The 15,909-nt window shown below is 50.7% G+C and overlaps 1 protein-coding gene across 1 annotated transcript in view; it reads left to right on the top strand.

Moving 5' to 3' along the window:
• Plxdc1 (plexin domain containing 1) overlaps positions 1 to 15,196 on the top strand; it is a 64,256-nt gene extending 49,060 nt beyond the window's left edge. The window contains exons 10-14 of the mRNA XM_029483007.2: positions 4,375 to 4,435; positions 5,902 to 6,034; positions 9,961 to 9,996; positions 12,472 to 12,632; positions 13,819 to 15,196. Of these exons, the coding sequence (XP_029338867.1) occupies positions 4,375 to 4,435; positions 5,902 to 6,034; positions 9,961 to 9,996; positions 12,472 to 12,632; positions 13,819 to 13,938 (511 nt within the window). The 3' untranslated portion in view covers positions 13,939 to 15,196. The remainder of the gene's footprint in view (positions 1 to 4,374; positions 4,436 to 5,901; positions 6,035 to 9,960; positions 9,997 to 12,471; positions 12,633 to 13,818) is intronic.
• Positions 15,197 to 15,909: the final 713 nt, after the last annotated feature.

The following is a 15,909-nucleotide window of genomic DNA, read 5'->3' on the forward strand; positions in this document are numbered from 1 at the left end:
GCATCAGGATCTCTCTGTTGAGTGTCAGTGTGGCTCTTAGGACAAGAATGTCACAAATAAATTTTACTCAAGGCTTGTACCTGATCAAGGTTGGCGTTAGCAGAGTAAGACCTGGGGTGGCCAGGCTTCGGCAAGACCATCTGGAGTTCCCAGAGGATATAGATCTTTCTTGCTCCTGGAAAGCTAACTCATTCTGAGCCAGGGCTTCAGGAAGAGTCGGTCAGAGCTGTGGTCAGACCAGAGTCACTGGCCTCTTCAGTCGAGATTTACAGAGAGATCCCAGGCCCGCATCTGAACATGGTAACCTATTCATAAGCAACTGACAGACCATATCACAAAAGCCCATCATTGCTGGGTGAGCTCCATGGCCCCCAAAAGTAGCCCAAGATCTTTTCTGGGCTGGATCAGGGTTTCCTGAAAACCAGGGGCATGGGCACTACAGGTATCCATGGTTACCCAGGAAGCTACAAAGCTCTGTTTGCTTTTGGAAGCTCTGGATATTCTGTATGAGATTCAGTTTTGTGGTTAAAGTTCTTAAACCCAACTTATCCTTGTTCTGAAATCATCTCCTTATAGATTAGACTCACAATTCAACCTCTGTTCTTCTAGCCAAGATAAATACATGGGGGAAAGACTGTTTTGAGGATGATGGCTCTCCTGAGAGTGTGAAGCCCCATGAATTCCAAGATCCTTTAAGGCCATCCTGAAAATGTCAGAACTGCAGGTTCCAGGTCTCTGTGCAGCTGTTGCACAGCTGTCAGCATCTCATCTGCTTCCTTCCAACATCCCAGAGCAGAAATAGAAGCTCTTGATCCTACAGGCTGCTGGCCCGGCACACTGGAGGCAAACCACCCATTAGGGAGCAGTGGGCATGGGATGCACAGGGGCTCAGCCTCCCCACTGTTCTTCCCTCCAGCTGTGCCCAGGATCCCTTTCTTGGGACCTCAGTTCCTTTACCCTAAGAAAAGGCCAGCATTTGTGACTCAGGGAGGTGTGGGTGTGGCACACACTGTTCTGGCAGCTCCTGTAGTGCCAGATAGCATTTTACCAAACACATCCAGGGCCCCCGAGGAGAGGCACAGAGCCCCAGAAGTAGCTGGCCTAGCCCCCTAGCTGTCTTCCAGTTACTGCCTGTGGAGTGTGAGAACCACCTGCAAGGCTTAGTAAAAAGACCAGCTGGGCTGGGTGTGGTGGTGTAGGCTTTTAATCCTAGGAGACAGAGGCAGGCCGATAGCTATGATATTTAAAGTCATCCTGATTTACATTGTGAGTTCCAGGACAGCAAAGGCTTTGTAGTGAGACCCTGTCTCAAAGAAACAAAACAAAACAAGCCAGGTCAGGGCTGGAGAGACGAGTCAGCTATTACTAACACTGGCTCCTCCTTCAGAGGGACACTGTTCAAATCTCAGCACTCATAGTAGCTAACCAGCTGAAGTTCCAGTTCCAAGGATCTATCTCCCTCTTCTGACCTCTGCAGGCACTGCACGCTCATGGTACACAGATAATACATGCAGGCAAAACACCCAGATATGTTAAAAAAAAAAATTTAAAAAGATAAATCTTAAAAAACAAAACAAAAAACCACCTCTGGTCTTAGTGGCACATGCCTATAATTCCAGCACTTGAGAGGAAGGACATCTTTAGTTGTGTAGTGACTCTGAGACCAGCAGCCAACAAAATGTGATCCTGAGAGACAAAGATCCCAGAAGCATCATTTTGGAGTGCTTCATCTCATACATTTTTCTTTCTTTCTTCATCTCGTACATTTCCTTCCTTCCTTCTTTCCTTCCTTTCTTTACTTTCTCTTTCTCTCTCTTTCTCTCTTTTTTAGATTTTATTTATTTTATGTATATGAGTACACTGTTGCTGTTCTCAGACACATCAGAAAAAAAGGCATCGGACTCCATTACAGATGGTCGTGAGCCACCAGGTCACAACTGGGAATTGAACTCAGGACCTCTAGAAGAGCAGTCAGTGCTCTTAACCACTGAGCCATCTCTCCAGCCCCATTTTTTTTAATGTTTATTTATATTTTATATGTAGAGTTTATGTGTACTTTCATGCAGTGCCCATGGAAGCCAGGGGATGTCGTTGGATCACCTGTAACTAGAGTGACAGGTGGTTGTGAGCTACCGTGTGGGTACTGGGAATTGAACCCATATCCTTTGCGAGATCAGCCAGTACCCCTATCTCATGCATTTTTAAAGCTGAGGCGTGTTTTCTGAGCCTTGGGGTGATGCCTGAGGTGACCTCACATGGTCCCTGGGATCCTGGGGCTCCTGCCAGGTATGACTCAGCATCCAACCCATGCTGAGTCATAGGGAAAAAAAAGATGGCTCCTGCAGACAAAGCAATCTCTCCCTTCACCACCACCCCCAGTTAGTGGCCACACCCAACTTAGAGACAAGGCAGTGTAATGAGACCCAGAGTTCCCTGGTGTAAAGATGCTGGCCAGGTGGGGGAGTTTGGGGGCTCTGCTGGTGGCTTGTACCTCTGTTAAAGCAGAAATGCTCTATCAGAGGGTACAAGGGAGCAGAAACTACTCATTTCAGACTGACACCCACAGCACCATGGGCTCACTCCAGCCCCTGCTTCCCCCAGCCAGCTCTCTGGAGCCTCAGCTCCAAATGAGAGTTAATCCCAGGTCCCTGAAAAGCCAGAGGTATACCTGTGGGTCTCTTCTCTCTCTCTTCCATTCCCCTGACTCAGGGCCTCCCTTCCCTGCTGTGAGAAGAACAATCTCACCAACCATGCAGGTACCTTGTTTGTATTCTACACTGATCATCTACACTTGTCCCGTCCCGTTGACTCGCAGAGGAGTCCAAGGGTGGCTTCAGCCCTCCAGTTGCTTAGTAAGTCTCACCTCACCATGACATCATGAGGACCCCAGGAATGGGTCTGGTGCGGTGGCTGACAATCAAGAGGCACTCAGTAAGGCCCGTTCTCACTCCCTTCTCTGAGACAGTGTTGGCTAGCTCGAGGCTTAACATGTGGTGTGGTTAAACCCAAACTGAAAACTTGGGGTTGTGGTGGGTTTTGTTTTTTTGGTTTTTGATTTGTTTATGCATATGAATGTTTTGCCTGAATGTAAGTCTGTGCACCGTGTACATGCCTGGAACCCTTGGAGGCCAGAAGAGGACACTGGATCCCCTGGAACTGGAGTTACAGAAAGTTGTGATTTTTCCATGTAGTTGCTGGGGACAGAACCTTGGTCAACTTGCTGTATACACCAGGCTGGCCTTGAACTGGTTCTTGGCCATACACTGCTGCAACCGCTATGGAGACTCAGACTATTCTGTTTGTTTGTTTTTCAAGACAGGGTTTCTCTGTGTAGCCTTGGCTGTCCTGGAATTCACTCTGTAGCCCAGGCTGGCCTCGAACTCAGATCCACCTTCCTCTGTCTCCAGAGTGCTGGAATTAAAGGCGTGCTCCACCACTGCCAGACCCAACCCAGTCTTAAAGGAATCTGCCAACATCATCAAAGAAGCCTGAGTTCCAGTCTCCAAACTCCTCTTTGTCCTCCATCCCCTAAATAGTGGGCTAGGGTATCATGAAAGCAGGAGTGACTGACCCAGCTCAGCCCCTGTGGATGTCCTCGGGAAGCATTGCTTTGCTTTGCTGGAGTGTGGGCACATGGCAGATGCTGGGACTGAGTTAGCTTGCTGAGCATGCTCTCTCTGTGCTAGTGGCCTGGGATCTTACTCTTGGGTTGCAGATATGCCTGGGTTGTGTAGGGCTTAGTAGCTTCCTTTGGCACTAAGAAGGAAGAATGGAAATTTAAGCAGGATAATGCAAAGAACATCCCCTAGTTGGTGCTTGCACGCCACCCTCTCCCTAGGAAAGCCCTTGACATCTTCTGTCTGAACTACAGCATCCTCTCCAGGGAGCCTTCTCAGTCTCAGTACCATCCTTGTTGCTGCCTCCTTGTGATTACATAGGGAGAGTTGGCTACATCAGCTGATGCCACCCTCCACCCAGCCTCTGCTGCCAAGGGGAGTCTCCTCAATAGTGGTGGGAAGCCCTTGAATGAGCAAGACTTTCTCCAAAAAAAGCATAATCACAGACAGCCCAGCACTGCCCTAGGACAGAGTTGAGGGGACCCCGAGAGTTCCCAGGATCCTATACGCACACAAACATGCTGGGCAGAGAAAGCCTTGATCAGAAGAAAGAACTAGAGGGCATGAGGGTCTGACTGCCAGTCCCATAATCTCTCCTTCCCAGGGCACCTATGCAAGGGCCCCTTCTGGAGCCTAACCAGCCAGCCTGGAACTGAGCCCCTCCCTCAGTATTCTCACAGAGCTGTGATCAGTAGAGGAGCAAAGGGGTAGGATTCTACACTGAACCCCTCCCATCTCCTGTATCTGGTCCCTCTAGGTGTTCCAGTGGCTTTGACCGATACCGGCAAGAATGGCTGACCTACGGCTGTGCCCAAGAGGTGAGCTATGTGAATGGTCTGCTGTAGTCCCTGCTTGGAAGTTTGTCCTGCCAGAGGACTCTACCCCTGATAATGCTTCTCCTGGTGGCTTTGCCTCGTGACAGCTTCATCCTCACTTTCATCCCAGATGTGTTTTCTGTTCTGCTCTGAGTCACTTTGGAACATTTTCTGAAGCTCATTGAGTCCTTGACACTAGTCCTGCTGGTGATGTAGCCTTGAACAGGCAGCCCTTGGTTACCACAAAGAAGAAGGGTTGCTGGGTCTGGCCTCAGACACAGCTGACTCCTCTGGGCCACCATACTCCTTAGAATGTCAATGAAGCTCTCACCCTCCTGATTTTGAGGGCTATCATTCTGGAGGAGGAGGTGTTGTTCCGTTCTTTTCCCACTTCCCCTCAGGTAGGGCCTTCCTTTGAATCCAGGCTAGCTTCTACCTCACACATCTTCCTGGCTCTTCCTGTAAGTCGAGCACACTGTACCTACAGAGCACTTCACTGTGTGCTGTTCTGTACTCGCTCTTATTTAACATGGACCTAAACCTGGAGGCCTGGGCCCTCACTGACCAGAGGGGAAGCCGAGAGGCAGAGAAGTTCAAAGACTGGCCTGCTCTTTCTTTCACTTACTTAATGTATGCGTGCTCTGCTGCATATACAGCTGCAGGCCAGAAGAAGACATCAGATCCCCTTATAGATGGTTGTAAGCCATCATGTGGTTGGTGGGAATTGAACTCAGGACCTCTGGAAAAGCAGCCAGTTTTCTTAACCGCTGAGCCATCTCTCCAGCCCCCTACACACTTTAAATAGATAACAAATATACACTAAATAGATAAATGAGAAAAACTGTCTAGCCAGTCATATCTGACATTGGCTATTAGTGACTGTTAAAATGCTGTTGTTATTGTTGTTGTCGTTACTGGGGTTTTCTTTTCTTTTTTCTTTTTTTCTTTTTTTTCCCCAGAGCTGAGGATCAAATCCAGGGCCTTGTGCTTGCTAGGCAAGCGCTCTACCACTGAGCTAAATCCCCAACTCCTAGGGTTTTCTTTTTAAGATAAGATCTCTGTGTGTAGTACTTGGTATCCTGGAACCCAAGCTGGTCTCAAACTCACAGAAATCTGTTTGCCTCTGCCTCCAAGTGCTGGCACTAAAGGAGAGCACCCAGCTGGTGACTGTTAGGATTTTATCTATTTGTTCAAGACTGACATCTCAGCACCCCCCTTAATGAAGAATTTGAAGCAGCTAACAGAGAAATGACCCTGTACAATAAGATTCTTTCAAGGTGAAGTGGGAGAGTCCATCTTAGTTATTTTCCAAGATAGGGTCTTACTATGTTGACCAGGCTGGTCTCGAACTCCTGGACTCAATCAGCCACCACCCCTCCCTCCATATCCCAAGTACTTGGGTGTAAGTGCAAGGTTTGAGTGCATTCAGGGCTGGCTGTGTCCAGAAGCAGCACTGGGGTCTCTTGCAGGCGGAAGGCAAGACATGCGAGGACTTCCAGGATGACAGCCACTACCCAGCCTCCCCTGACAGCTCCTTCAGCCCCTTTAATGGCGACTCCACTACCTCTTCCTCCCTCTTCATTGACAGCCTCACCACAGAAGGTAAGACATGAGTCCAAGGGCAGAGGGAAGTCTCAGGAAGAGCATGACCATTCCTGATTGGGGCCATCTCACAGGACAGGAAGTTGCCCTGGCAAGGCACCACAATTAAGAAAGCTTAGCTCTCTTGCTGGATCTGATACAGAAGGAGAGGCTCTGACCTCTGGGAAGGCTAACCATGGGACCATGAGATGGAGGTCCTCTCAGAGAAGGGGAAGTGGATGTTTGAGCACCCCCGTTCATCTCAACATTAACTTCCCAGAGCTGTGCGGCCACTTATGCTATAGGAGACATGAGCTTTGTCCATGCAGTCAGCAGCGAGAGAAGACTGTCTCACACACACACACACACACACACACACACACACACACACGCCCCTTCCTTTATTTGTTTTTCTTCTTGTACTGAGATTGAACCAGGGCCTTGTACAATGCTAAGTTCTCTCCCACTACACAGTATGTCTAGCCCTTTTAGTTTCACTGAGACAAGGTACGTAGGCTAGCTCGCTTCCTATCGCTGTGATAAAACACTATGACCAAGCGACCTTAAGTGTTTAGTTGGGCTTGCAGTGTTAGAGAGCTAGAGTCCACAGTGGTGGAGCAAAGCCATGGTGGCAGGAACAGCTGAGAGCTCACATCCCAAACCACAGACAGGAGGCAGAGAGAACACACTGGGTAATTGAAACCTCAAAGGCTCCTTACAATGTCACACCTCCTCCAACGAGGCCACACCTCCCAATCCTTTCCAAACAGTTCCACCAACTGGGACAAGTATTCAAATACATGAACCTGTTGGGGGCTAGCTGGGGGGGAGGGGTAGTTGTCATTCAAACACCCCACAGGTTCTCACTCTGCTCTCATTCTCCCAACCTGGCCTTGAACTTGTAAGCAATCCCACTGTCTCAGCCTTTCAAGTTCTGGAATCACAGATGTGAGCCATTGTGCTTTAGCTTTTTTTGAGACAAGGTCTCATGTAGCTCAGGCTGGCCCGATACTCCCTGTATAGTCAAAGATGACCTTGAACTTCTGATCCTCCTGCCTCAACCTCTCAAGAGCTGGGATTTTTTTTTTTTTGATGGGGTGGGAGTTGAGATAGGGTCTCTCTACATAGCTCTGGCTGTCCTGGGACTCACTATGTAGACTAGGCTGGCCTCAAATTCACAGAGATCTACCTGTGGCTGCCTTCCTAGTGTTAGGATTAAAGGAGTGAACTGCTGCCCCTGGCACAAGTGCTGGGATGAAAGGCACTTGCCACGGTGCCCATCTTACTTCTGACGCACACCTCCCTTCTTGGGTTGGTACCCATCCGTGGCCCACTAAGGCCTGACTCTCTGCAGGGCTCCTCTGCTACCTCAAAGCCTGGGGATGTTGGCTGAAGCTGCTAGAGATACCTGGAGCATCATGCCATGCCATCATGCCATGTCTCTGGCAGCCGCTGCAGCCTCTGGTCCTGAGGGCTCTGAGTCTTTTATTCCCCTTAAGCCCTTTTAGGATTCAGCCCTCAATTGGATCCTTTTCCTTGGGAAAGCTGAGAGACTTGTGTGTTATTAAGTTTCCCAGGAGAGAAGGGAAGGGGAAAAGGAAAAGCCAGGGTCTTACATGATATGAGGCGGCTGATAAGAGGCTAAGTAGGTCACTAAGGGCCACACAAGCACCCCCGGCCCTTCTAAACGTCACCCAGAGGCCTAGAGAGACAGCTGACCTCAGACCTGACTGGAGGAGAATGGGTGACTGATGAAGACACCTGACAACATGGGGGGAACCGGCTGCGTGCCAGGAGGATATACGGCCATGCGTTACATCTTACCCACAGTCCTGGATGTTGATATTGTTGCATCTCTGTTCTGTAGAAAGATGCTAAGACTCAGAGAGGTGACCAAAGACGTGGGCGTGGTGGTACATGTCTATAATAATGCCAACACCTGAGGCTGAGGTTGGAGCATCCCCAGTTCAGGGCTGACCTGGGCTATCTAATATAGCAAATTTTTATCTCAAGAGATTAAAAAAAAAAAAACAAGAAAACATTAAAGCAAACAGGAGAGCCTGATCAAAGTAGTCTTAATTGCCACTGGGCAAATTAACTTCATGGGGAATATAGACTATCCAATTACTTGAAGAATATATATATTTTTTATGTTATGTGTATGGATGTTCAGCCTGCATGTGTCTGTGTACCATGTGTATGCCTGGTCCTGGTTACTATGGAGATCAGAAGAGGGCCTTGGATCTCTTGGGAGAACTGATGTTAGAGATGGCCGTGAGCCACCGTGTGGGTGCGGAGGATCAAATGAAGGACCTCTGGAAGAGCAGTGAATGCTCTTCACCACTGTGCCATCTCTCCAGCCCCAAGAACTTCTGTAAGAATTCAGGTGCTGGCCAGCCCACATCACCCGCAGTAGCTCTTCCCCTGTCACAGACAGACAGGCACTCTGCTGAGATAGTGTCTGGGCGCTAAGGCTAATGCTCTGGGCTAACGTTGAGCGCCAAGGTTTCTCACCTAGGGAAACAAGTTTACATCAAAGTGGGTATTGGGGGGACACACATCCTGTCCCTGTTCCTTTCCCTGACTCCTTCCTGGGAACCAGAGAGCCTGATTGCACGCTGGTGCTATGAAACCATTGCCTTCCTCGAGGAAGGGACAAAGAAAGACTGAACTCATGCTGCTGTGTTTTAGAAAAAAAAGAGAGACAGGCATGGCGAGGTGAGAGGGGTGCCTCAGCGGGAGCTACAAGGGCCTAGAACCCATGTGAGCAAACATGGGACTCATGAAGGGTCTCCAAGAATTTGGATGTTGGAGGCGTGGTTAAGACAGTTTTAGTTGAACTGATTAGAGCAACAACCTGTAGTGCTGTGGGGCCTTTGGACCCTGGCTTCCTTTGCCTCCTGTGGGGAAACCTCAGGGAGAGGGTTGGCTGCAGAGCGGACTGAGAAGCTGTGGTGTCTTTCCTGAGGTGTAGAGAGGGCATGAAGATTGCCACAGGCCCTGGCATCTGCAAATGGACCAGGGAATACAGTGAGCCTTCCACCACTCCCAGCTGCGCCTTAGAAGGCCAGGCAAGATGTCCATACGGCACTGCTGCCAGCTACCCGGCACCCTTTCATCTCTACCGCATTGTAGACACAGCTGGAAAAGTCTTTGACTCTGAGCCATCATGTCCTCCCCTCTCACTCGCTCAGGACTCACATCCTCCCTCTGGGAAATGTTTGTTGATTCCCATGACCTGGGTGAGGCGTGAGAGACATCTTCATCATGGGAAGTTTATTTTTTATAGGTTTGGGGGTGGGGTTACTCTGGTTGTTTGTTTGTTTGTTTGTTTGTGGTTCTTTTGGTGTGTGTGTGTGTGTGTGTGTGTGTGTGTAAGCTAAACCAGAAGCTTCCCACGTGTCCCAGTCTAGGCATGTGCTCAGCGACTGAGCTCCAGCCTGGCATCCTGAGTGCTCTTCCCTACAGGTTACCTGATGTAGGTGGGGACCAGGGGACCATGTCCATCTGTGATCTCACTAACTCTACCCCCCAGTGCCAGCCCATAATAAACACTCATATAAAGTCTGTCGACTGAATGACACAAGACAGGAAAAGCTGGCCTGTCCCAGTCTTCCCTGTTACACGGCTGGGGAGTTTGGGGCAGGACACCTTCCCCTGTTGGGATGGAGAGTTGAAAATGAACTTCCTAGCCGGGCGTGGTGGCGCACGCCTTTAATCCCAGCACTCGGGAGGCAGAGGCAGGCGGATTTCTGAGTTCGAGGCCAGCCTGGTCTACAAAGTGAGTTCCAGGACAGCCAGGGCTATACAGAGAAACCCTGTCTCGAAAAACCAAAAAAAAAAAAAAAAAAAAAAAGAAAATGAACTTCCTGAAAGTCCCGTCCAGAGGCAGGGTGCTGGAGGTCTGAATGATCCCACTAACTTTGCTCCTTCTGTCCTCTTTGAAGATGACACCAAGTTGAATCCCTACGCAGAAGGAGACGGTGAGTACAAAGTACAAAACCCCTTGCCACTCTTCACCAGACGGATGGCGGTGGGCTCACACTGAGGAGTCAGAGCAGGTGAGGGAGAGGAAAGGGCAGAGCAGCCAGGGACCCAGGCCTTGGGCTGAACGGGAGGGCCGGAGTCTGAGGCCACAGACCCCTAGGTAGATGGAGCGTGTCTACCCTAGACACCTCTCCTCTCAGCCATGAGCCTCCTGTGTCTACTGCCCTGAAAGGAACCTGAGGAAGTAGCTGAGCCAGTGCCACCATCAGGGGACTTGTGGCTGTGGCCTTGCTTCCCTGCGGACCTCACAGCTGTATGAAAGCGCATACAGCCATATCCAGCCTCCCTCCCAGGCAGAGAGCATGCAGATATTGTCCTCTGCCTGCTTGTGGGGTACCAGAAGATGGGCTACTACCAGGCTCAGGGAAGATGTTCTCTGGTCATAGGAAGGGCCATCCTCCCCTGTCAAAAGCCCGGTCCTTGCTGTAAGAATGGACGCAGGAAGGCCTTTCCAGATCAAGGCTGGAGGTAGTCTTTGGGAGTCCAGCAGGAAAGGCCCCTTTTTAAGGACTCGGTCTGACATACCTCGTACTGGAGATGACATCATTGTTCTGCTCTAGGAGGGGCTTGAGAGACTGGAGGGAGGGGGAGGAACCAGGCCAGGCTCTTCCAGCTTGGTGCTACATGCCCATCTGCCACAACCCCGAAGGTCAGATCACAGGATCACAACAAGCTAGGAGCTGGTGGCCAACCAGCAAGTCAGCAGAGGCTAGCCTGGGGTATAAGTCCTTCCAACTGTCCCGCTTCAGTTGGGTTGGAGGCCCCAGCATACACAGGAGTGGCCTGGGTAGTTTCCTTCCTGGGTTGTTTCTGTGTACACAGTGCCCAGCAGAGACAAATGGGGACAACGACAGTCCTGATGCATCCTCAACGTCCTATTGAGATCCTCCCTCTGTTGCCTCCCTTCCCACCCAAGCCCCACCCCCACCCCGTGAGAAGAAGTGGGTGTTCCCATTGCTGACACCTGCTTCCATCTTTTTGGCTCATTCCTTCATATTAAGTAAGGGAGGCGGCAGCAAATACCCACCCAGGTAATGTTAGGGAACCTCGCTTCTTAGTGGCTGCCACACTCTGTGTGTCCTTAGACAAACAGTGTACCATCTCTGTGTTTCCATTACCCCAGTCATAGAAGAAACGGCAGGTGCGGGGGTCGGGGGGAAGGTCTGGACAAGCCTCTTGTCCTTGGGATGTATTTCGGAAGGTTAGAATGTCCTCGAAGAATGGCTTGCGGGTGCCTCCAGACGGTCTGGTTCATCCCACTGAACTCAGTTGAAGTGGGATCCTCTACTTCACAGCAGACCCTGTTGTTTTTAAGAACTGGAGAGTGATCCTGCCCTCCATCAGATCTCAGTCTGGCAGCAGGCAGAAGCGCAGATGAATATGGCTATCAAAGCAATTAATACTAGTTCAGGACTCCCGTGATGCCGGGAATGGCTCTCAGGGCTTGGCCTGAGCTCTGTCATTTTATCCACTGCATGGTAACCCCAGCTAGATAGCTATTGTCCTTGTCCTACAAAGGTGATAGCAGAAACTCACAGAGGCTAATTTGCCCAAAGTCACACAGCTATTAAGTGGCAGAGAATAGATTTGAACCCAAGAAGCCAGTCTAGACTCCCCACCCCTATTATTATAATTTTTTTTTAAGATGGGGTTCTTATTGTATAGCCCTGGCTGTTCTGGAACTCACTATGTAGACCAGTCTGGCCTCGAACTCACAGAGATCAACCTGCCTCTGCCTCCCAAGTGCAGAGATTAAAGGTGTGCACACCTGCCTTCACCATCAGATTTTTTGAGACAAGGTCTTGAGTAGTCCAGGCTAGTTTCAAACTCACTCTGTAGGTTAGAATGGCCTTGAACTCTTGATCCTCCTGTCTCCTCCCAAGTGCCGAGATTACAAGCCTTTGAAACCACACTCAGCTAAGATCCCAATTTTTTACTTTTTAATGTATGTGTATGTAGAGTTGGTGAGTACCTACTACCCTCCCTGTGGTGGCCAGGGGACAACTTGTAGGAGTCAGTTCTCCCCTTTCCACCATGTTGTTCCCAGGGATCAAGCTCAAGTCATAAGACTTGACAGCAAACCCCTATACCCACTAAGCCATCTCATTAGCCCCAGATCCCATACTATTAACTACCACACGCCCTTTGTGAATTCCTTAAAGTACTTATGTGGCACAGGTATTAGAGAAAGCTTCCTAGAACTCCTGAAGAGCAACTTCCAAATGATTCTGGAAAATACCGTGAGGGTACCAGAACATTAATGTTGTTATAATCATTCCCGATTCCTGCTATACCTTTCTGTGGGTTTGGAAGTGTGGGCATTCATCTCCGGGACCCTGTCAGAACCTAAGTCCCTGAGGCCCAGCTTATTTTGCTCCCTGAAGCCTTCCTCTGTCCTACTATCTCCACAGGCCTTCCAGACCACTTGTCTCCGAAGTCCAAGGGTCCTCCCGTGCACCTGGGCACCATCGTGGGTATCGTGCTTGCTGTACTCCTGGTAGCGGCCATCATCCTGGCTGGGATTTACATCAGTGGCCACCCTAATTCCAATGCTGCACTCTTCTTCATCGAGGTCAGTGTGAGGTTTGCCTGCACCTGCTTTTGGCCAGCTCCCCTGGGCATTCAGAACCTGCCTCAACCCATCCCGTCCCTCACCTCCCTGGGAAACCTTCCTGCACTCCGTCATCTCTTCAGTGACCAGTACCAGGGTCTGTCATCCCCAGGACTCAGCACCCAGGCATTCCCTCCCTGGGACGTGGTTTATCTGCTTTCATGAGGTTAGGAAAGCATCCAAAGGAAGGGGACCTATTCGTGGCAGGTAGCTTCCCAGTAATGATTTGTGGTTTCTTGTCCCCCAATTCTAGGTGTTGGTCTCACTCAGAGTCACTGTGTATCACTGCCTCTGTGGGCTTTTTAGGTGACAGTTGACAACCCAGATGTTAATGAGGGCTGCGTTCTCCCGGGGCTGGAGTTGAGGATTGGGCAGTTTTGAATGTTTCAGAACTTGCTATGAATAGTAGAAGTGCATCATGGGAAATGAGACTCAGTCCTAGGGTATCACCTAGGACTACCGGTGCCCAGGCCACAAGAACTTCAATGGGTGGGTTCAAGGTAGACCAAGGCATCTGCATTTTAGTTAAGTCCTCTGTTGATTCTGATGTGGAACCTGTGCTATCTTGGTACTTCCAGAGTAGATAGACCCCTGTGGCCTACTTCATCATCTCCCACAGCCTAACATCTCCAGTCTGCTGTTGAAGCTTCTAGCTCCGTTCTACAAACCACACAGTGTGCTCCTTCCAAACCTGCTTCTAAAACTGCCACACACAGTGGTGCATGCCTAGAATCCCAACACTTGGAAGGCATAAGTCAGGGAGTTGCTGCCAGTTCAAGGCCAGCCTGGGCTACATAAAGAGTTCTAGGCTAGCCAGGGCTATATAGGGGTTCTAGCGGCTGAGGGTTTATAGTGGGATATCTTGCACAGAAAGTGCCCCCCCCCACACCAGTTGTCTCTCCACAGTGAGTGACCATTCCTCCACAATCTTTTTTTGTTTTTTGGTTTTTTGAGACAGGTTCTCTGTATAGCCCTGGCTGTCCTGGAACTCACTCTGTAGACCAGGCTAGCCTCGAACTCAGAAATCCGCCTGCCTCTGCCTCCCGAGTGCTGGGATTAAAGGCATGCACCAAGGAGGTTTTATACAATCACTCAGAGATGGGGTCCAGTGAGGTGGTATTCACTGACTGCCTCCGTGTTCCTGCAGCGGAGACCTCACCACTGGCCAGCCATGAAGTTCCATAACCACCCCAACCACTCCACCTACACCGAGGTCGAGCCCTCCGGGCACGAGAAGGAAGGCTTCGTGGAGGCCGAGCAGTGCTGAGAGAGCATCGGGCCAGAGACCTGGGGATGGCATGAAAGACAAGTCACAACACAGAGAAGTGATTTTTCCTGGCCTCCTCGGAGCTGGCCCTGGGCCAGGAAGACAAGACAACAGCTTGTGGTGCCAACACTACAGTTTGGTCTGCACACCCCAGATAAAGGGGGCTCAGTCATACAACTGCGAAGGCTCCTTGGGGAACACTGACCTCAAGAGTTCCCTGTCTCAATGGGAGGAGGCTTCGTTTGGGGGGGTCTCTCAGTGGTCTGCAGCTATGGCAGAGCCCCTGCCCACTGGAGACAGCCTCCTGGGTTCCTCCTGCTCACTGAAGCCCGCACTGGGCCATTGCATTCCGGGGTCTCTAGACTCAAGGCTGGTCTTCCTAGCTATGGAGTCAGTGCCCTTGGCTCCAAACTTTGTGACTTAGAAGCCTGAAGAAGGGGTCCCTTCCATCCGAGTGCGCTTAACTCTGAGATGCGCTAACAGAGAGAAAAGTAACCTTGGAGAACTTGCATTTTTTTTGGCCTTGGTCCTTTGCTTCATTGTTTTTTTTTTTTTTTTTTTTTGCAGAGGCTGGGGCCAACATCCGAGCACTGTAGCCTGCAGCTCATTCTGTGCCCTGCCCTGCCCTACCCCTTAGCCTCCACCCTGCAAGCTGGTCTTGCATGGCTGCCAGTAATGAGTGGGGCCCTTACTGTGCCATGTGTCTGGTGCCTGCATTATTCGTTAACCTGTTCTGTTATCAACGGCAGTAGTTTTCTTCAAAGAGGGGGACAATTTACCTGGCTCCTATTTTAACTTGGCTGACCAGAGTCGGGTTCTTGTAACCATTAAAAACAATTAGGGGGGCCGGGTGTGGTGGTGCTCACACTCAGGAGGCAGAGCTCTGAGATCAAGGCCAGCCTGGTCTACAGAGAGAGCCTGTCTTGAAGAAACAAGACAAATGGGGGGCTAGAGGTTTCCCTGAGACACCCCTGCCTTAGCAAGGGGCTCCAGTTGGATCCCGTTAAAGCACAGTGGCCGCGAAGGTAGGGCAGAGAAATCTGGTATGGGAGGGAGAGACCTTGACCTGGAAAGCGGCCTCCATCTCTCCTGCTCTGCAAAGAGCTTTGGGAACTGGGAGTTGACGTTCCCACACTCAGCCTGGTTTTAAGGGACTTCTGTCCCTGTGGTGGGCCAGGACGGCTTCTAAAGGACAATGAAAATCTAGAGCTCACCCTCATCCCAAAAAAGCGTCATCAGGAAATAAATAAGGTGTAGCCCCGACTCTGTCGCACCTGCGTGTGGCCCCCACTCTGTCGCGCCTGCGTGCAGCCCCCACTCCTTCGCGCCTGCGTGCCTGTTAGGAAGCACCCGGGCAGAAGGCTGAGCTCCAGGGCCTCAGTGGGAGGAGGGAAGGCTGTGTGCAGATACCTGGGCACATCCGGTGCAGAAAATTCCAGCCGCTCCACAGTTGACCCATGAGAGGACACTGATGGCATACACGACTGGAAGTACACTGGTGTCTGCTCTGCTTCATAATCCAAGGGAGAAAAGGCTGTGGGGATGGGGAGGCTGTGAGGATGGGGGGCGGTCTGTGGGAACAGGGGTGTGGGGACGGGGTGGGGGTTGTCAGAACGGGGGCTGTGGGGATGGGGATGGAGGGTCTGTGGGGACAGGGGTGTGTGAGGATGAGGGTCTGTGGGGACAGGGGTATGGGGATGGGGTGTGGGGACAGGGGTGTGGGGATGGAGGTGTGGGGACAGGGGCTGTGGGAGGGACTTGAGAAAATGATGGTGGACAGGGTAGAGTGCTTTGCAGACTTCAGAAGACAGCCAAGTCTGTGATTTTGGCATGCAGTCCTGTGGCTGTCTTTGCCAGTGACCAATCAGCACAGCACCCAGGACCTCTGGGTCTGAGATGGTTTTATAATTAGGTCTCTGCGGCTGTCCAGCAAGGCAAGGCAATGCCTCCTGCACTATGCACCATCAACCA

Source organism: Mus caroli, unplaced genomic scaffold, assembly GCF_978045245.1.
Source record: "Mus caroli unplaced genomic scaffold, Mus_caroli_1 scaffold_13, whole genome shotgun sequence".
NCBI lineage: Eukaryota > Metazoa > Chordata > Mammalia > Rodentia > Muridae > Mus > Mus caroli.